Genomic DNA, 22088 nt, shown 5'->3' on the forward strand with positions numbered 1-22088 from the left:
CGCCGCGCGCCAGCCCGCCCGTGGCATGGGAACCTGCGATTCAGTCGTCCCCGGGGACCTCCCAGCGCACACCGCTAGCCTGGGGCTTTCACCTCGATCCGCCCGGCCTGGACGGCTCGTGTCCTCCCACACCGCCACCCGTGCCCGCTTCCCGGGGTGCGCCCGGAGCCTGGCTGCTCTCCCTGCAGGTGACCAGTACTCGTTTGGAGTTCAAGATTCCCGCCGCTCCACTTGAACTCCACCCTCCCCTCTTATTATTATTATTATTTTAACTTCCCTCCGGTTAAGCTAAATTGATCTTAATCTTTCATCTCGGACGTCCCTCTAAGGGGACTGAGCGAAGATTCCGATTGCAAGTCGCCGCTGTCGCTTGTGCCCGTCAGCCCCTCGCCCAAAGGAGACGCCCCCGGGCGGGGCGGGGCGGAGCGGGGCGGGGCGGAAGGGCCCGGGTCTGCTGCGGACGGGGCGGGGCGGAGCCTCCTCCTGCACGGGGGAGCCCCCGGGCTCGCCCCAGCTCAGACACTCTTAGCCTTGGGGCAGCTGCCGGGCGAGTCAGCGGAGTAGCGGCCAGCGGGCGATGGAGACAGAGAGACACCCGACGAGAGGAGGCGGGGTGGGGGAGGCGGGGAGAGTGCGGGGGCGGAGGCTGGCAGGGGGCGCTGGAAGCTGGAGCGGTCCGTGCGCTCCCCGCGCCCGAGGGTGCAGGAGGCTCTGAAGCGGCTGCTGCACCGCGGGGCCCAGGCGGCGGCTGGGGGGCTGGGGGGCGCTGCCGCCGCCGCCGCCGGGGGCGTCGCTGGCCTCGGCCCCTTTGTTCTCGCGCGCTCCCCCTCGCCGCCCACTCCCCTGCTGTCGCGCGGCGGCGGCGGTGGCGGCGGCGGCTCCTCCCGCCCGAGGCAGTCGGGCTCGGCGCCGGGGGCGGGAGGGGGCGGGGGGAGCACGCCAGCCGCCGAGAGTGGGGGGCGATGGCGAAGCTCCGGGTGGCTTACGAGTACACGGAAGCCGAGGACAAGAGCATCCGGCTCGGCTTGTTTCTCATCATCTCCGGCGTCGTGTCGCTCTTCATCTTCGGCTTCTGCTGGCTGAGTCCCGCGCTGCAGGATCTGCAAGCCACGGAGGCCAATTGCACGGTGCTGTCGGTGCAGCAGATCGGCGAGGTGTTCGAGTGCACCTTCACCTGTGGCGCCGACTGCAGGGGCACCTCGCAGTACCCCTGCGTCCAGGTCTACGTGAACAACTCTGAGTCCAACTCTAGGGCGCTGCTGCACAGCGACGAGCACCAGCTCCTGACCAACCCCAAGGTAAGAACGCCCCGCGCACCCAGGGGCTCCCCGCGAGGGAGGTTTGGAGGCAGCGTCGGTGTTAGACTCCGCGCGGGGAGGGTTCGGCGTGTGCTCGCATTGCTAGGAGGAGACCAGGTGGCGCAGGCTGTGCTCAAGCCAGGAATGACTACATTAGGGAGCCCCAGGGCTCCAGTCTTTTCAGGTGGGTTTACGCGCGGCGACCAGTGGTGCCCAGAGGCTTACTTTAAAACCTGTCTTGCCTGGTCTCAGATTTTGAGGCCTCGACCCAGTCCGGGTCCTGCGCCTACCGGACTGGGTTTGGAGAAGTGCAAGGAGCCAAGAAAGTTAACTTTTCCTCCATTTAAAGCCAGTGGTTAGCGGGGATCCACCTACTCCAGCTCACGGTCAAGGTCCGAGCTTCAGCTGGTCTCATCTAGAACTCAGATGGAATGACCTTCCTTGAAAGGTCGAGGGGACTCTCGAAAGTTGTGAGAGAGTTCCTCACCTTTTCGCTCTACATAGGCATTTTCAACTTGGGGTTCAAAGATAAGCTTTTGTGGCTTGACAAACGACCTGGAATCAAATGTGGAATATTGCGGGTCCATTTTGGGAAGTACAGAGGGCTCCTAGTTTTCATGAAATAGATTCTCAAAAGAGTCTACAGGGAGCCTAGTTACCCTTTGTGTTTAGAGACAGTCAGGAGTCGTCTGGAGAACAGTAAAACTTGCTGAAAATAGAAAACCTTCAGTGAAATGTACCTAATATGACTTCTCTGACAACTTCTTTTGGTCTCGAAAGCAAGCAAGAAGAAAAAGAAAAAGAAAAAAAAAAAAAAAAGATAAAACCTGGTTAGGACTCCCGGGATGGAGAGCAGAGAGAGGAAGTCTCAGAAAACTGTTCCCAATGGAGAAAAATAACTTATAAAAAGCAGTGTCCTTAGCCTGTGAACTAATTGAGCTTTGTAGTGCACCTGGTTTTGGTTCCGTTTTTACTTCCCTTGATCTTTTCTGCTCTCCTTGTTGCTTAACTATCAAAGGTATGTATCTTTTTAAAAGTTATTGACATTTTTCCTTTTTTTGAGGGATCAAGCAGAAAAACAGTCCAAAAGGGAATGCATCTTGTGTTCACAGGAAAACTTTGTTAACTCTAACAAGATATATTTATATTAATCCAAAAGAAAAAAATTCTACATTAATATTATAATAGTATTTAAAACAAGCTTACCGTCACTCTGCAATAAAACTTGTGGTCTTACCTCCTGAACAGTAAATTCTTGAATTTGAGACATTTAAAAAATATTTCTTTTTAAAAATATAAATGACTCCTCTCAAAAAAAAATGCTCCTGTCGACAAATGAATATTGATTTACCTTAAAAAATATCGATAATACATAAGCAGTAAATATAGGACTAAGAATATAGAATTTGGAGTATAATGTTAAAGATCTTGAAGAGGTGATAACGTCTCAAAGACAAATGTTGTAACTTGATCCTCTTAATGCTCAGGAATTTAAAAAGAAATCTCAGGGTTTTAGAAACATCATTTTTTTTTTAGAATTAAATCAATAATGTCAAAGATAAGTGCCAACCAGTAGTAATGATTTAGAAATTATATGGCAGTTCATCATTTAGAAGTTGTTATAGTTGGTGAAACGTTGCTAATTATTTTAAGATAGTGGTTCAGGCACTAATAAATTTCATATCTATATATACATATATATGCACACACATTAATAAATGGCTAATATCTAATCAAGACAAGGACAAATTATAATTTATTACAAAAAGACTGCTTCACAATTTTCAGGCAGTTTGAAGTATCTGGCAGAAAAAGTACATTGAAATCATTGGGACGTTGATTTTTAAATTACCTAGAAGCAATCACAATGCTTTATGTAATACTAAGATTTCTCCTCTCTCTTTTCTTTCTCTCTCTCTCCCCTGAAAATAATCATTTATTTTCCAGTGCCAGTTCAGATCTTGGCAACAGTTGTTTTGAAAAAGTACCTGAACAAAATACATTTTATAAAGTAAAGTATTCAGGAACTGACAGAACTGGAGAAGAATATATTTATGTTACAGAAGTCATGGACAACATCCTATTCGTTTTAGTCAAGGTTTTCTCAGCCAAACCAATTTATATCTCTTTATCCAGATTATAATTATGTTGTAGCATTTATAGACTGTAAGTTTGTTCTTTAGCATCACCTTTCTATTTTTGACCAATAAATGCTCAATTTGGAAATTCTTATAGGCAGTGTGATGGAAAAATTCAATGTAATAAAAATATTATGCCAGAGTCATGTACATAAGCAGAGTGTTTCCACAGTGTCCCTGCAATTAGGCAATACCCATTGTCCATTCCTGTTGGATCTTGGCTGCCTAGATCTTTTCTTTGCCTTACTTTACCTCTTTATTGAAGGCCTATGCTTCCCCTCTGTTTCTTTGTAGAATGTCTAGATTCTCAACAGTGTATTGAATCCCAGCCGCCTCCAGGCTTTTCTTCATGACCCACCAACACAAGAAACCACTTAGGAAATCACTTCTTAGAAAAATAGAATAAGGAGTTTTTCCTCTCCCTTGAGTTTCCTGCATTAATTACAGTAAGAGGCAGGAGAGGGAAAGAATACATTGCAAATACAGAATTTCTTAAGCCATAAGCTGCTGAAGAAGATACTGTGAGTAAATTTGATCTTTGACTAATAATTTCTTTAAAATACCTTGAGTTCCTACTGAATTTATTTGTATTTTGAATCATATCCTTATTGTCTAAAGCAATCACTATATCCAGTCTTGTAATAGAGTATTCAAGGCAACAAATTGTCCACAGGGAGATTATCTCTGTGGATTAACCATAGCAAAATCTAAATTCGGGGTCAACTTCCTCTTGCTACTATTCCAGTCACTGCACTATCTCTTGGTGACTCACAGTTGTATATGCTAGGAGCTTTGGTTCTCACCTATGGCTGTACCTTAGAATCACCAGGGGAACTTTAAAAAGAAGTTCTTATGGCTGGGTCCAACTCTCCAAGATTCTGATTTGGTCTTGGGTGGGGCCTGGGCATTGATGTTTTTTAAAAGTTCTGTGATGATTCTAATGTGAAGACAAGATTCAAAAACCACTGTCTTAGAAAATGTTCTCATCTGCTGTGCAAGAAAAACAACCTGAGAACCAAAAAGGAGTCATTGTGATTAATATTTGTCTCTTCAGATTAAAAGATATTGTTGGTGCTACTGAATTTTTTTTTTTTTTTTTTTTTTTTTTTTTTTGAGACAGAGTCTCGCTCTGTCGCCCAGGCTGGAGTGCAGTGGCATGATCTCGGCTCACTGCAAGCTCCGCCTCCCTGGTTCATGCCATTCTCCTGCCTCAGCCTCCCGAGTAGCTGGGACTACAGGTGCCCACCACCACGCCTGGCTAATTTTTTCTATTTTTAGTGAGATGAGGTTTCACCATGTTAGCCAGGATGGTCTCGATCTCCTGACCTCGTGATCCACCCCTGCCTTGGCTTCCCAAAGTGCTGGGATTACAGGCATGAGCCACCGCGCGCGGCCAGTGCTACTGAATTTAGGGAGTCGGTATAAAAGGAAATTCTGAAGGAAAGGGAGAGTATTATTTAAAATTATTATGTAAATAATAGTTTAAAACCAGTAAGTTTAAATGAAATGAACTTGATTCCAGACATTTGCATTTGCATAATTATATACATTGGATGGCCAAAAAAAAAAAAAAAGGTGAGTTTTTAAAACTGCCCTCTTGTATGTGAGACAAGACAGAGTGAGTGATTAGAGATAATATGGTTATTTCATTTATTTATTTATTTATTTTTGAGTCTCATTCTGTTGTCCAGGCTGGAGTGCCGTGGCATGATCTCAGCTCACTGCAACTTCCGCCTCCTGGGTTCAAGCGATTCCCCTGCATCAGCCACCCAAGTAGCTGGGCTTACGGGCATGTGCTACCACGCCCAGCTAATTTTTGTATATTTAGTAGAGACAGGGTTTCACTATGTTGGCCAGGCGGGTCTCCAACTCCTGGCCTCATGTGATCCCCCTGCCTCAACCTCCCAAAGTGCTGGGATTACAGGCGTGAGCCAACACGCCCAGTCTATATGTTTATTTTTATTTTGAGGTTTTTTTTTCCCTTCCTCTAATAATAAAAACCTAGAAACAAAGGATAAAAGGCTCCTTCTAAGAAACCAGTACTCTAAAAGTGAGAGAAATGCATTAAGGAGAAGAAAAACTTAGGTGGGACTGAATAAGGCTTCAGGCATTATGTTTTCTGAAGTTGGATGTACCTAACTACAGGGCATGGTGGCTCACAGTCACCTAGGCCCTCTCCACATCCACTCATGTACCCTGTCCCAGTGCACTGTAGGAGAGGCAGTGTGGCCTGCCTGGAATTGTTTCTGAACTCCTTCCTGGAACATTCAGTTTGATACATTTTGCGCTCTAGAGACATCCATCATATCAGAACTACATGATAAAAGGCTAAGCAGAATTGTGATGACTTCTTTGTAACCTTTATTTATCTTGAAAAAGCGGCATTTCTTGGTTGTTTTTCCTTTGGAGATGATATTATATAATGTTTGGTATATACATAAAATTCAATCAGGAAATCCTTTTTCAGCATCTATTACAATGATCAAAGAACTGGGCAAGAAACAAGAGGGCATACAAAGATGAATTTGTTCACTTAACAAATATTCATGAAACACGTATCCTGTGCTATGTGTGCATTCAGGTGCTGAGACTAGAATATAGGTCAAAACAAAGTTCCTGCACTCATGGAACTTATATTCTGCTGGGAAGTAACAGACAAGAAATAAATGTATAATGCCATGTCATGTAATGATAGGTGGTTAAAGAAAATTTGGGCAGGATAAGAGTATAGACAGTGACAAAATACGTGAAGGGCTCTTCTTTTAGACAGGGTGGTCAGGGAAGGCCGCTCTGATGAAGTGACATTTACACAGAGACCCAAAGAACATGAGGGGATGAGCAGAGACAGAAGGGATATAAGTAATGAATCATGTGGCTATCTGGAGACAGGAGTGTCCACCAGCTGAGGAAATAGCAAATGCAAAGGCCCTGTGACAAGTGTCTGTGTGAGGAACTATGAGGGCGAAAGTGAGGTTGGACCACAGTGAGCAAGGTGGACAGTGGGAAATGAGGTTAGGGTCCTAAAGAACACGGTATGGACTTTGGATTTTATTCCAAGCGTGATGGGAATCTGTGACATTAAGCGGGGCTGAAATATCATCAGACTTAGACTTTTAAAAAATGCAAATGATCCCTCTCGCTGCTGAGTTGAAAATAGAATTTATATGTATGTTTACATGCACATGCACACATTCTGACTTGTGCAGTGAGAGGTGCAGAGGCAAGACTTGAAACAGGAAGTCCTGTAGGACAGGCAAAAGATGGTGGTGGCTTAGATCAGTGGGTAGCACTGGTAAAATTTACTAATGAATTGGATATGAAGAATGAGGGAAAGAGGAGTTGAGAATGGCTCCAAAGTTTGTGTCAAGTGCAACTGGGTGAACGGGGGTGCTTTTAGTGATGGGAAAAACTAAAGGAATAGTAGGTCTGGAGGAGTGTGGATGAAAATCAAGGGTTCAGTTTTGCATATGCCTAACAGACATTAAATATGAGGATGAATCCATGAGTCTCTGTCCTCAAGGAAATTATTACCTAGCAGAGGAGATAAGGACACAAATAACTGTCAAACAAGGCAGAATGTCAAGTTCTACAGAGAGGTACAAACATTATGATATGAATATCCAGAGGGAAAAAGTTAGGGGGAAGGCTTCATGGAGAAAGAAGCATTTGCTATAAGTCCGAGGATGAACAGAGTTTCATCTTGGTGGTGAGTAAAGGGAGGCAGGGCGGAATGAAGAGAACATCAAAGAAGATAAAATGCAAGAAACAAAGCTATGAGCTGTGTAAGTGTGGGGTGTGTTGGGGGATCTGGATGGACTGGTGTGTGTGGAACACAGGGCACATAAAATGAAGTCTTGGGGGTAAGGCGGGAGAGTAAATTCGAGCCCACAGTGTAGAAGACCCAGGCAGCCAGGATGGGTTTGCTAGACACTGGGAAGCCATGGTAGGAGGAATAATGTCTCCCTTCCACGATGTCCACATCCTAACCCTCAAAAACTGTAAGTGTCTTATGTCACATAGCAAAGAGAAATTAAAGAGCGAGTTAAGGTTGTTAAACAGTTGATGTTAAAATAAGGAGATTATCCTGAGTTATCCAGACAATCCCAATGGAATCACAAGGTACTTAAAAGTAGAAGACAGAGGCAGAAGGTCAGAGTGATAGAGTTTGAGAAAGATCCAACCAGCCATTGCTAGCTTTGAATATAGAAGAGGGCCATGCGCCAAAAAAAGCATGTAGACTCCTTCTCCAAGGAAGTGGTAAAAGGCAAGAAAATGAATTTTCCGCTAGGCATTCAGAAGAGAACGCAGCCTGGCATCTTGGTTTTAGCCCAGTGAGACACATTCTAGATTCTGACCTCCAGAATTGTAAGATAATAAATTTGTGCCATTTTAAGCCACTAAGTTTGTGTTACAGCAGCAATAGGAAACTAATACAGAAGTCAAGGACGGTTTTTGAGTAGGTGACTTATGATTAGATATTTAAAGGCATGGTCAGAATATCTCTTTAGAAACAATCTAATTTGGGCTGGGTGTGGTGGCTCTTACCTATAATCCCAGCTACTTGGGAGGCTGAGGCCTGTACCACATAGTAAGATCCCATCTCTTAAAAAAAATATCAAGGAAATTGGCTGATCATTGTGGTGCACACCTGTAGTCCCAGCTACTCTGGAGGCTGAGGAGGGAGGATTACTTGAGCCTAGGAGTACAAGACTGCAGTGAGCTAAATTTAAGTATGTGCTTTAGGACTTTAGCTTGGGTGACAGAGCAAGACTCCATTTCTAAAACAAAAGCAATCTAATCTGCAGGATGCTATGATCTATCTGTCTGAGATTATCGTAATCTATCTCCAACCCCCATTTGTGGATGTCATTTATGAAGATCTCAATTATATCTGTAAGGTCCCCAAAACTTATGCATAAAAAAGAATCAGAAGCTAAAAATCAAAAGAGATTTGTGACATTACAATACATATCAGTTATAATTTGCTTACAAAATACATTTATTTGATCACAAACTTGCCTCATTATATAGCTTTTTATAAGTTGACACATTTTGTTTATTTAAAATGTTTTGGGCACTTATTTATGAATGAAGATGTCAAGTTTTATTTCCTTTGGGTTTAAATTTTTTTTCAGTCCTTAGCAGAATTTCAATTCAGTTTAGTTCCTAGATCAGCAGTACATTTATATTACAATTACCATAATTACTCACAGTAAAATACTGAACAGAATAGTTTTTAACATTGCATATGTTTCCAACCATTCCTCATGCTGAGCCTTAGGTATTCTCTACAACACATAAATTAATGTGTAAAAAATTGTACTTACAACTTTTTGTTGTAATATCCTCTTCTATTCTTTTAAAATAACCAATATAATACTTGTAAATCATTGTGTTTATTAAGTTATTTGATTCTGTGGCCATTTTTGTAAATAAACTAGGATACATTTATTTTAAGTAAGTGCTTTCTTGAGTACTGTAATCCAACAGATTAGGTTACTAGATGGTCTCTTTATACTGAAGCACATGTGAAAAAATATCTAGACTTGCTTTGTCTTCATGTAATTGATGTAGTTGATCAAATGGACTTTGAAACCTCATCTAATGTTCAGTTTACTGGTTTTAATCTAACTATATTGCAGCAGCATATATTGATATTATATTTCACTGGAGAAAACTAAATCCTAGAAAGTAGAAATTTAGTCCATTTTGTTCTTTGTAATAAATATATTCATGATTGTCTTTATCCAAACAGTTTTATTTTAAAATAGACCTAAAGAAGGGAAAACCAGACGATAATACTCTATAGTGAGTGCTGAATTTGTAATTCTTATTTTAATTACCTTTTGTTTTCTCTGTTTCAAGGATAAAAATGGCAACAAAATTCATCACTATTTCTCCCAAACCCACTTTTATTCTGGAGTTTTTTGTTTCTGTTAATTGTATCATCATTCTCTGGTATTCATATTTTTTATAAATTTCACTGCCGCTCTCTTGTTCAGTGCTATCTTTTGCTTTGATTACCATATCTGTTCATTGAGTTTATGGCTAGTCTATTTCTTCCTCCAAACCGGTGGTTTTCAAAATATGGTCGGTGGACGGGCAGCATCAGAATTATCTGTGAACTTGTTAGAGATGCACATTCTGGCTGAGCGTGGTGGCTCACACCTGTAATACCAATACTCTGGGAGGTTGAGGCAGGAGGATTGCTTGAGGCCAGGAGTTCAAGATCAGCCTGGGCAACATAGCCAAGACCACATCTCTACAAAAATTAAAAAAAAAAAAAATAGCCAGACATGATGACACACACCTGTAGTCCTAGCTACTCAGGAGGCTAAGGCTCCTTGCTTGAGCTGAGGAGGTCAAGGCTGCAGTAAGTTATGATCATACCACTGTAATCCAGCCTAGGGAACAGAGCGAGACCCCATCTCTAAAAAGAAAAGAAATGCACATTCTCAGGTCCCATCCTCGACCCAATGAATCAAAAGCTCCACCTGAGTTTCAGATTTAGTAGTTCCGTGTTGGGGTTCAACAATGTGTAGGGGTCCTATACGTATTAGCTCTCACTCATTATTCCTCCAACTTGGTCATGGTATATAATTCTTTTTATAGATTCCTGGATTTTGTTTGCTAATATTTTATTGAGGATTTTCGCATTTATATTTATACAGGATATATGTCTGTCCTTTTCTTGTGATGTCTTTGTCTGATTTTGGTATCATAGTAATAGAATGAGCTGGGAAGTGTTCCCCCTTCTGTTTTTTTTGGAAGAGTTTGTGATTATACACCATGATGAAGTGGGATTTATTCCAGGAATGCAAGTTTGGTTCAACGTGCTAAAACCAATCAATGTAATAGATTACTAGCATAAAGGACAAGAAAAGCATAATTATCTCAGTATATGGAGAAAAAAACATTGACAAAATTTAACAATCCTTTCATGATAAAAAAAAAAAAAAAACCAACAAATTAGGAATAGAAGGGAACTTCTCAACCTGAAAAAGGACACCTATGAAAAAGCCTCAGCTGATATCATACTTAATGATGAAACATTGAAAGCTTTACCCCTAAGATCAAGAAGAAGACGAGGATGTCCACTCTTACCACTCTTGTTCAACATTGTAGTGGCAGTTCTAGCCAGGGGCAGTTAAGCAAGAAAAAGAAATAAAAGGCAACCAGATTGGAAAGGAAAAATAAAACTATTTTCAGAAATCACATGATCTTATATATAGTAACTCCTAAAGAGCCTCCCCTAAAATTTATTAGAGCTAATAAATGAATTCAGCAAAGTTGCAGGATACAATATCAATATACAAAAATTATATTTTTATACACTAGGAATGAACAATCCTAAAATGAAATTAAGAACACAATTCTGGCTGGGCATGATGTCTCACGCCTGTAAACCCAGCACTTTGGGAGGCCAAAGCAGGAGGACCGCTTAGCCCGGGAGTTCAAGACCAGCCTAGGCAACATGGTGAAACCCCACCTCTACAAAAATTTAAAAAAAAAAAAAAAAGCCAGATGTCATGGCACGTGCCTGTAGTCCGAGCAACTTGGGAGGCTGAAGTGGGAGGATCACTTGATCCTGGGAGATTAAGGCTGCAGTGAGCCGTGATCATGCCACTGCACTCCAGCCTGGGCAACAGAGTGAGACCTTGTCTCAAAAAAAAAAAAAAGAATGTGATTCCATTTATAATAACATAAAAATAAAATGTCTTGGAATAAATTTTATAAATTTAACAAAAGTACAAGACCTATAACCTGAAGACTACAAAGCACTACTGAGAAAAATTACAGAAGACTTAGATAAATGGAAAGACATCCTTTGTTCATGGATAGGAAGACCCAATATTGTTAAGATGGCAGTATTCCTCAGGTTGATCTACAGATTCATTACAGTCTCTAGCAAAATCCCAGCTGGATTAGTTATTTTTTTCTTTTTGCATAAATTGACAAGCTGATTCTAAAATTCACATGGAAATGCAAGAGAACCATAATAAACAAAACCATCTTGAAAAAAGAGAACAAAATGGAAAGATTCACATTTCCCGAGATACACTGGAAATATTGCAGATTTGGTTCCAGACCACTTCAACAAAGCCAATATTACAATAAAAGAGTCACACAAATTTTTTAGTTTCCCAGTACATATAAAAATTACATTTATACTATATTAATGTGCAGTACCATTATGTCTTAAAAATGTACATACCTTAATTTAAAAATATTTTATTACTGAAAAATGCTAGTAATGATATGAGCATTTAGAAAGTCATAATCATTTTGCTGGTGGAGGATCATGCCTCGATGTTGATGGCTGCTGACTAATCAGGGTGGTGGTTGCTGAAGGTTGAGGTGGCTATGGAAATTACTTAAGCTAAGACAACGAGGTTTCCTGCATCAATTGACTCTTCCACAAAATGTTTCTCTGTTGCATGTGATGCTATTTAATAGCATTTTACTTACAGTAGAACTCCTTTCAAAATTGGAGTCAGTCCTCTCAAATCCCTCCACTGCTTTATCAACTCAGTTTAGGTAATATCTAGGTTAATTGTTGTCATTTGTCATTTCAACAGTGTTCACAGCATTTTCACCAGAAGTGGAGTCCATCTCAAGAAACCACTTTCTTTGTTCATCCAAATGAGGATTTGCAAATCCTCACTTGTTCAAATTTTATCATGGGATTCCAGAAATTCAAGCTATACTTCTAATTCTAGTAGAATCTCTTCAAGCTCTACTTCTTTTTTTTTTTTTTTTTGAGATGGAGTCTTGCCCTGTTGCCCAGGCTGGAGTGCAGTGGTGTAATCTCGTCTCACTGCAGCCTCCACCTCGCGAGTTCAAGTGACTCTCCTGTGTCAGCCTCCTGAGTAGCTGAGATTACAGGCATGCACCACCACACCCAGCTAATTTTTTTTTTTGTATTGGTAGTAGAGACAGGGTTTCATCATGTTGGTCAGGCTGGTCTCAAACTTCTGACCTCAAATGATCTGCCTGCCTTGGCCTCCCAAAGTGCTAAGATTACAAGCATGAGCCACCGCACCCGGCCTTCAAGCTCTACTTCTAATTCTAGTTCTTTCCTATTTCTACCACATCTGTAGTTACTTTCTCCATTGATGTCTTGAACACCACAAGTCATCCATGAGGGTTGGAATCAACTTCTTCCAAACTCCTATAATGTTATTTTAACCTCCTTTCATGATTTACTAATGTTCATAATGGCATCAAATTGTTGAATCCCTTCCAGAAAGTTTTTCATTTACTTTGCCCAGATCCATCAGAGGAATCACTATAGCTACAGCTTTATGAAGTGTATTTTTTATTTTTTATTTTATTTATGTACTTTTTGAGATGGAGTCTCACTCTGCCACCCAGGCTCGAGTACAATGGTGTGATCTTGGCTCGCTGCACCCTCTGCCTCCTGGGTTCAAGTGATTCTCCTGCCTCAGCTTCCTGAGTAGCTGGGACTACAGGTGCACGCCACCATGCCCGGCTAATTTTTGTATTTTTAGTAGAGATGAGGCTTCACCATGTTGGTCAGGCTGGTCTTGAACTCCTGACCTCAAGTGGTTCACCCATCTCGGCCTCCCAAAATGCTGGGATTACAGGTGTAAGCCACCACACCCAGCCCAAAGTGTATTTTTTCAATAATAAGACATGAAAGTTGAACTTACTCCCTGATCCATGGGCTGCAGAATGGATGTCATGTTAGCAGGCATGAAAACAACATTAATCTCCTCATACATCTCCATCAGAGCTCTTGGGTGATGAGGTACACTGTCAATTAGCAGTAGTATTTTGAAAGGAATCTTTTTTTCTGAACAGTAGGTCTCAACAGGGCTTTAAATATTCAGTAAACCATGCTGTAAACTGATGTGCTATCATCCAGGCTTTCTTGTTCCATTTCTAAAGCACAGGCAGAGTAGACTTAGCACAATTTTTAAGGGCCGTAGGATTTTTGGAATGGTAAATGAGCACTGGCTTCAACTTAAAGTCACCAGCTACACTAGCCTCTAACAAGAGTCAGCCTGTTCTTTGAAACTTTGAAGCCTGGACTTTCTAGCTATGAAAGTCCTAGATCTTCTTCCAATAGAGGGCTGTTTCATCCATGGTGAAAATCTGTTGTTTAGTGTAGCCACCTTTATAAATTATCTAAGCTAGATCTAGATAACTTGCAGCTTCTACATGAGCACTTGCTGCTTCACTTTGCACTTTTTTTTTTCTTTTTGAGACAAGTTCTGGCTGTCACCCAGGCTGGAGTGCAGTGGTGTGATCTCTGCTCACTACAACCTCCACCCCAAGCTCAAGCCATCCTCCCACCTCAGCCTCCCAAGTAGCTAGGACTACAGGTGCACTCTACCACACCTGGCTAATGTTTGTATTTTTTGTAGAGATGGGGTTTGGCCATGTTTCCCAGGCTGGTCTTGAATTTGCTCAAGTGATCTGCCTTCTTCTCCCTTCAGAATGCTGGGATTACAGGCATGAGCCACCATGCCCAGCCCGTTTTGCACTCTTATGTTATGAAGATGGCTTCTTTTCTTAAACCTCATGAATGAACCTCTGTTAGCTTCTGTAGCTTCCTCACTTCTGGCAGCCTTCATAAAATTAAAGAGGGTAGAGCATTGATCTGGATTAGGCTTTGGCTTAAAGAAATGTTGTGGCTGGTTTGATCCTCTATCCAGACCACTAAACCTTTCTCCATATCAGCAATAAGGCTGTTTCACTTTCTTATCGTTCGTGTGTTCACTAGAGTAGCACTTTGAATTTTTTTGCAGAAGCTTTTCCTCTGCATTCACAACTTGGCTGTTTGGCAGAAGAGGCCTACCTTTCAGCCTGTCTCAGCTTTTGATGTGCTTTCCTCATTAAGCTTAGTCATTTCTAGTTTTTAATTTAGAGTGAGAGACGATGACTCTTCCTTTCACTTGAACGCTTAGAGGCCATTGTAGAGGTATTAATTGGCCTAATTTCAATATCGTTTTGTTTCAGGAATAGAGAGGCCCCAGAAGAGGTAGAGAGACAGGGGAACAGGTGGTTTGGTGGAGCCCTTAGAACACTCACACATTCATTGATTAACTTTGTCCTCATATGGGCATGGTTTGTGGCATCCCCAAAGCAATTATAATAGTAACATCAAAGATTACTGATCACAGATCACCATAACAGATATAATAATCATGAAAAGTTTGAAATACTGTGAAAATTACCAAAATGTGGCACAGAGACATGAAGTAAGTGCATGCTGTTGGAAAAAATGGTGCCAATGAACTTGTTCTCAGGGTTGCCACAAACCTTCCATCTGTAAAAGAATGCAATATCTGCAAAACACAATAAAGCAAGCAATAAAACGAAGTGTGCCTATACAACAAAGCTACAGTACTCAGGACTGTGTGATACTGAATAAGGATGGACCTACCAACCTATGGAATAGAACTGAGAGTCCAAAAAAAAAAAAAAAAAACCTATACATCGTGGACGGTTGATTTTTGACAAGAGTGTCAAGAGCATTCAATAGGGAAAGAACAGTCTTTTCAATCAGTGGTGCTTGAACAACTGAATATCCACATGCCAAGGAATGAAGTTGAACTCTGATTGCACATTAAAATAATGGATGGGAGACCTAAATATAAGTGCTAAAACTTTAATGCTTGAATATGATACTAAAAGCACAAGCAACTAAAGGACAAATAGATACATTGGACTTAATTAAAATTAAAAACATTTGTGCTTCAAAGGACACCATCAATAAAATGAAAAGACAACTGTAACAGAAAGAAAATATTTGCAAATAATGTATCTGATAAGTGTCTAGTACCAAGAAAATAATGAAGAATGCTTACAACACAACAAGACAAATAATCCAATTTAAAAGTGGGCAAAGGATGTGAATAGTTTTTTTTTTTCCAAAGAAGGTATCCAAATAGCCAATGAGCACATGAAAAAATGTTTGACATTTTTAGTCATGAGGGAAATGAAAATCAAAACCCCAATGAAATACCACTTCAGATCCATTAGAATGGCTGTAAAAAAGACAATAACAAGTGTTGTCATAATAAATTGGAATCTTCATACAAGAATGTAAGAATGAAAAAGATAACAGCCACTTTGGAAAACAGTTTGACAGTTCCTCAAAACGCTAAACAGTTTCCATGTGACCAAGCAACTTTTTCCTAATTATATATCCAAGAGAAACGAAAACATGTCCATGCAGAAACTTTGTACATGACTCTTCATAGCAGCGTTATTCATAATAGCTAAAAGGTGGAAACAAACCAAACATCCATCAACTGATGAATGGATAAATGAAATATGCTAATTCATACAATGGAAAATTACTTGGCTATAAAAAGAATGAAGTGTTAATACAATATGGATGAACTTCAAAAATATGGTAAGTATAGGAAGCCAGCCACAAAAAAACACACGTTATATGAGTCCATTTACATGAAATGTCCAGAATAAGGAAGGAAATCTATAGAGACTGAAAGTAGGTTAGTGGTTGCCTAAAGCTAGAAGGCATGGGAAGATTGGGAATGACAGCTAAAGGGTACAGGGGTCTTTTTGGTGTAATGAAAACATTCTAAAATTGATTGTGATGATTGTTGCACACCTCTGTGCAATCTACTAAAAACCATTAAATTGTTCACTTTTAATGGGTAAATTGGATGGTATGTGAATTATATTTCAATAAATCTCTTGCCCAAAAAATAATAATGAATGATTGCTTTGCAAATTTTGGCATTTCAAATAACTTGTAAAGCAATGTATTATTCAGCAAGTGGTGTTAAAACTGCCTATTATTTTTTGGAAATAAATTTTAAAAAACTAATTTTCTAAATTTAAAAACTTGTTTGGAAAATACTAGGAATCATCAAAATGTTATTTGGAAAATATTTACTTAAAAATATACATCTAATTAAAATTAAAATTTTAGTTTTGATGGAATAAAATTTTAAAGGTACAGAAATAAATTATGAAAGTACTAAATAAAATTTGGGTAAATATATATTTTATACATTAATATTGTACATATGGGGTGGGCAAAGCTTTTCTAAACATAGTAGCAAGGACAGAAATCATAAAGGAATACACTGATTAATGATATAATAAGGGAAAACTTACACTTTTTTTTGAACATTAAAATTGAGGGAAAAATGATAAATTTGGACAAATGTTTGCAACATGGTGGGGAAATGATTAAAAAGTCAACATATGAAGTACTCTTAGCAATAAAAGACCATCTCTTCAGTAAAATACTAGGCATGAACATGCGTAGGCAGTTCAGTAAAGAATTACAAATAAAAACATGAAAAATATGTGTTACCTCACTAAAAATCAAAGAAATACAGTCATTCATTGTTTAAGGTGATTTTGTCCTGTGAACATCATAGAGTGTACTTACACAAACCTAGATAGTATAGCCTACTACACACCCAGGCTATATGATATAGCCTATTGCTCCTAGGCTACAAACCTGTATGTATGAGTGTACTGAATACTACAGGCAGTTGTAACAGAATGGTACGTTTTTGGGTATCTAAACATAGAAAAGGTACAGTAAAAATACAGTATTATAATCTCATGAGACCACCGTCATAATTGCAGTTCATCATTGACTGAAATGTCATTATTCAGCATAGGACTGTACTAATCAGATCATAACTATGTAAGGTGATGGACGTGCTAATTAGATTGTGGCAGTTATTTCACAACGTACACATATATCAGAACATCATGTTATATACCTTAAATATGTACAATTTTTATTTGTCAAGTATATTTCAGTAAAGCTAAGGGGAAAAAAGAAATATTAATTAATGCAATGTTGAGATTCCTTTTCTGCCTATCAAGTTGGTACATATTAAATTGGTGGCAATATGGGGATGTGGGCAGTCTTGTGCACTGCTGGTGGCAACATGTTGCAGGAGCAGTTGCATGTCAACTTGGAAATACATATCAAAATCCTGAAAAATACATGTCTTAGGGTCTTAGGGCTGCCATAACAAAGTACGACAAACGAGGTTGCTTAACTCAACAGAGATTTATTTGTCCACAATTCTGAAGTCTGTAAGTCCAAAATCAAACAGGTCCATGCTCCCCTGAAGGCTCTAGAAAAACACCCTTCCTTGCCTCTTCCTAGCAATGGTTGTTTCCTGCAATCCTTGCATTCCTTGGCCTGCAGTTGGCATCACTCCAGTTGCTGCCTCTGTCTTCACATGGCCTTTTTCCCTCTGTATGTGTCTCCGTATCCCTTTCTTCTTTCTCTTATAAAAACACCAGTACAGCCAGGTGCGGTGGCTCACGCCTGTAATCCCAGCACTTTGGGAGGCCAAGTTGGGTGGATCACTTGAGGCCAGGAGTTTGAGACCAGCCTGGCCAACATGGTGAAACCCTGTCTCTCCTAAAAACATAAAAATTAGCTGGGCTTGGTGGTGTGCACCTATAACCCCAGCTACTCAGGAGGCTGAGGCAGGAGAATCACTTGAACCCAGGGGGCAGAAGTTGCAGTGAGCCGAAACCGTGCCACTGCACTCCAGCCTGAGTGACAGAGCAAGATTCCATCTCAAAACAAACAAAAAACACCAGTCATTGAATATAGGGCCTACTCTAATCCACTGTGACCTCATCTTAACTAATTCCATCTGCAAGACCCTATTGTGTTCATGTAAATTGAAAATTTTTATATGAAAAAAGACTATATACAAAGATCAAAGATAAATGACAAAATGGAAAAAATGCACACCATTAATACGATTTTTGACCACCTGTAGCTTCTAAATTTCTCCAATAAAGAAGGCTTATTTTTATGAGAGAAAACTGAGAACTGTTACTTTAAAATAAATGCTCTGTGAAACACAAGAGACTAACTATTACAACGGAGAGGATCGATGTATTAAGATAAAACTACCTTCTTACAAAACCATGCTGTTTTACTTAAATACCCCTCTCCCATCCCAACTTGTCACCACGATAATGAATGACTGAAAAGGCCTCTCACAGTCCCCGTTGGGGAAACATCTCTGGATTCACTAACAGAGTCTAGGACAGAGCTGGGCACATAGACATTTGAGAAGCTACCTGGTATAATGGAAAAGGCCAGTCTAAGTGTAGTGGCTCATGCCTGTAATCCCAACACTTTCAGAAGTCAAGGTGAAAAGATAATTTGAGGAGAGGAGTTTGAGACCAGCCTAGACAACATTGTGAAACTCTGTTTCTAAAACAATTTTTTTTTAAATTAGCCAGGCGTGGTGGTACACACCTGTAGTTCTAGCAAGACGGTAGGATCGCTTGAGCCCAGGAGTTTAAGGTTACAGTGAGCTATGACTATGTCACTATACTCCAGCCTGAGCAACACAGTGAGACCCTGTCTCAAAAAAAAAAAAGAAGAAGAAGAAGAAGAAAGAAAAGGCCCATGTGCCTGAATCTAGATGCTTCCTATTTAAAGGTGAACATCTATAGGTCAGTCACTTAACCTCTTGATCAAGAAACCTTTACAAGCTGAGGACTATAGATGATATATATAATGTTCCAAGCAGATATTATTGATAAATACTTCTGGAATAAATACATCTTGGTATTTGTATTTGTAGTTACTGAGGTGTCAAGCGGGGAGAATTTCACAGATGAGGACAGAGTTTAGGGACTTTGTCACAAACTTTAGAATTGTTAGTTCAACAAATGTTTATTGGGTATCTGCCATGTTACAGGCACTATCCTAACTGCTGTGAATGCGGTCTGATTCACAAAACCCCTCCTGGGTTGGAGCTTTCTTTCTGGCACAGTCTCTGGAGGACATCACACAGTGTTGTGGTGGGGTGCATTTCTCTTGGATTTGAGAGCATCTACCTCCTCAATCTGTTGAGCTTCCTTTCATCTAGCTTTATCTCCCATGTCCCTGTGATGTACTGAATATTTTCTTCGGTTAATGTCAAACACCTTTCCCTTCAATGTTTTTAATGAACATTTATTTGATTTTGCATAAGAGTTGGATAGAAAATTAATAGCACAACTTTATAGCCTTGAAATTTTTCAGGGCTTCAAAATTCCCACTGAAGATATGCTGAGCATCTTCAACGAGTGCAGAATTGTCTTTATTTTTGGAAAGATAAATTCAGTTATGAATCCTCAGCAAGTTTAATTGCCAAAGAAATGTTCTTCAAAAATACAAAATTAGAAACAAAAATGAGGAAACAACCACAAATACAGGAAAAGTTAAATGAACTTCAAGTGAATACTTTGATCAATTCTATGCCAATAAATTTGAACTCATAGGATGAGATAATGATTCTTAGGATAATATAAACTTCCCAAATAAAACAATCTATAGAGATTTCTGAAAAATAGACCAATTACCATAGAGGAAATGGAGAAAGCTGTCAACGAACTACAACTGTAAATGTTTCCAGGTCAACTCTGTGAAAACAGATAACTTTAATCCTACTTTAAACTATGCCAGAGAAACAGAAATAAGGAAAACTTCCAAATTCTTTTCATATATTTATGATTACATTGAAACAAAAACCTATAATAACATATATATACAGATGAAAATTACAGGACAGCTTCTCTTAAGAATATTTACTTAAAATCCAAAATGAAATTAGTAATCTCAGTGATGGCGGTATCAGAGGTTTCTAAATTTTATTTTTGCTTATCTCTATTTTCTAAAAACCTTTTTCAGACAGTCACATACCTCATCTTGTAAGTCTGAGGCATTGTGATAGTGGAGATCTTGTTTCAGAGATTACAATATATGTTTTTATAGATAATGGGTCTGTCTTCAAAGTGGGTCTAATTATATAAATTTTCACAGATTGATTTCATAAAAATTAATTTTTTTATGTAGTAAATGTACCACAAATAAAGACAAGAAAAATCAGGACGGAAACTGGGATTGTGAGACAATTTTTTTTTAACTATATGAAGACTTTTAAACATCAATGAGAAAATGACCAAGATAGGCAAAGATCATGGATGGTCAGTTTGCAGAAAAGAAATGTTCATTTAAAAATGTAAATTAAAATAAGAAGCTCCATGTTTCACCATCAGAAAAGTTTAATTGTAGCCTTTTTGTTTGTTTGTTTGTTTAAGGACATGGGGAAAGGTGCTCTCATGAACTCTCATGCAGGTTCTTTGGAATACCATAATTACAGTTTTTGAAAATACATGCCAGCTTTTATTCCTGTTCTCACACGTGTGCATAGATGCTGGTACAAGGAAGTTTGTTGCTCTTTTGTTTGTAATTGCAAAAGACTAGAAACTTCTATAATGTTTTTCATTAGAGGACCAACTGATAAATTTTGACACAACTATGCAGTGAGCATTCAAAAGAATGAGACCTCTATCTGTACACATGAGAGCACTAAGATATTTTGGGTAGTGAAAGAACAAAGCAATAAACAGAAGAGTGTGCTCACATTCTTGTTAAGATAGAGTATAGAGAATATCTGGAAGAATGCACAATGACTGTTAAGCATAACTGCCTGGGGTAAGGGTCAGTCAGAGGGAGACATTTCATTTTGTAACCTTTCCCACTGTTTGCATTTTTACGTTGTGTGTCTATTATGCTTTATTTTTGTTGTTTTTTTTTTGAAGGGAAACAAAGCTTATTGCTTTCTTAAGCTTTTATCATATATTTCCAAATTATACTAAATAAGTAATAAAAATGTATCATTCCGACAGCTGTGTGTGAAAGAGCCTATTTTTTGCAGATACTTGTCTGCACGGGATATTGGCTGTGATTTTCATTTTTATCAGTTTAATTTTGCCAGCACCTTTGGTATCTAGTTTGTTTGAACATTTCATCACATATTTGTGGGCCATTTTATTTCTTCATTTGTGACTCACTGATTCGTCTTTTTTTAATTTTTTAATTTTTTTTTTTTTTTTTTTTTTTTTTTGTGAGGCGGAGTTTTGCTCTTGTTGCCCAGGCTAGAGTGTGGTGGTACAGTCTTGGCTCACTGCAACCTCCTTCTACCAGTTTCAAGCAATTCTCCTGCCTCAGCTCCCAAGTAGCTGGGATTACAGGCGTGCACCACCATGCCCAGCCAATTTTGTATTTTTAGTACAGACGGGGTTTCACCATGTTGGTAAGGCTGGTGTCAAACTCCTGACCTCAAGTGAGCCACCATGCCTGGAGTGTTTTTTTTTTTTAATTGTTTTAATTTTTGTGGATACATAGTAGGTATATATATTTAAGAGGTACATGAGATGAGTTTTGATGCAGGCATGCAAAGTGACATAAGCACATCATGGAGAATGGGGAATCTATCCCCTCAAGCATTTATCCTTTGAGTTACAAACAATCCAGTTATACTCTTTAAGTTATTTTAAAATGTACAATTATTATTGACTAGAGTCACCCTACTGTGCTATCAAATAATAGGTCTTATTCATTCTTTTTATTTTTATTTTTTGTACTCATTAACCATCCCCACCTCCCCCACAGCCCTCCACTACCCTTCCTAGCTTCTGGTAACCATCCTTCTGCTCTCTGTCCATGAGTTCAATTGTTTTGATTTTTAGATCTCTCAAATAAGTGAGAACATGTGACCATTGTCTTTCTATGCCTTGCTTATTTCACTTAACTTAATGATCTCCAGTTCCGTCCATGATGTTGCAAATGATGGGATCTCATTCTTTTTTATAGCTCAAT

At 39.5% G+C, this 22088-nt stretch overlaps 1 protein-coding gene across 2 annotated transcripts in view; it reads left to right on the top strand.

Annotated features, from left to right (window-relative positions):
• The first annotated feature begins 424 nt into the window (after positions 1-424).
• Positions 425-22088, top strand: part of KCNMB4 (potassium calcium-activated channel subfamily M regulatory beta subunit 4) — a 64718-nt gene continuing 43054 nt past the window's right edge. The window contains exon 1 of one of the 2 annotated variants that reach the window (XM_009425837.5): positions 425-1298. In XM_009425837.5, the coding sequence (XP_009424112.1) occupies positions 963-1298 (336 nt within the window). In that variant the 5' untranslated portion in view covers positions 425-962. The remainder of the gene's footprint in view (positions 1299-22088) is intronic. The other variant, XM_001156630.6, reaches the window with a different exon arrangement.

The sequence above is a fragment of the Pan troglodytes genome, chromosome 10 (genome assembly GCF_028858775.2).
Source record: "Pan troglodytes isolate AG18354 chromosome 10, NHGRI_mPanTro3-v2.0_pri, whole genome shotgun sequence".
Classification (NCBI taxonomy): Eukaryota; Metazoa; Chordata; class Mammalia; order Primates; family Hominidae; genus Pan; species Pan troglodytes.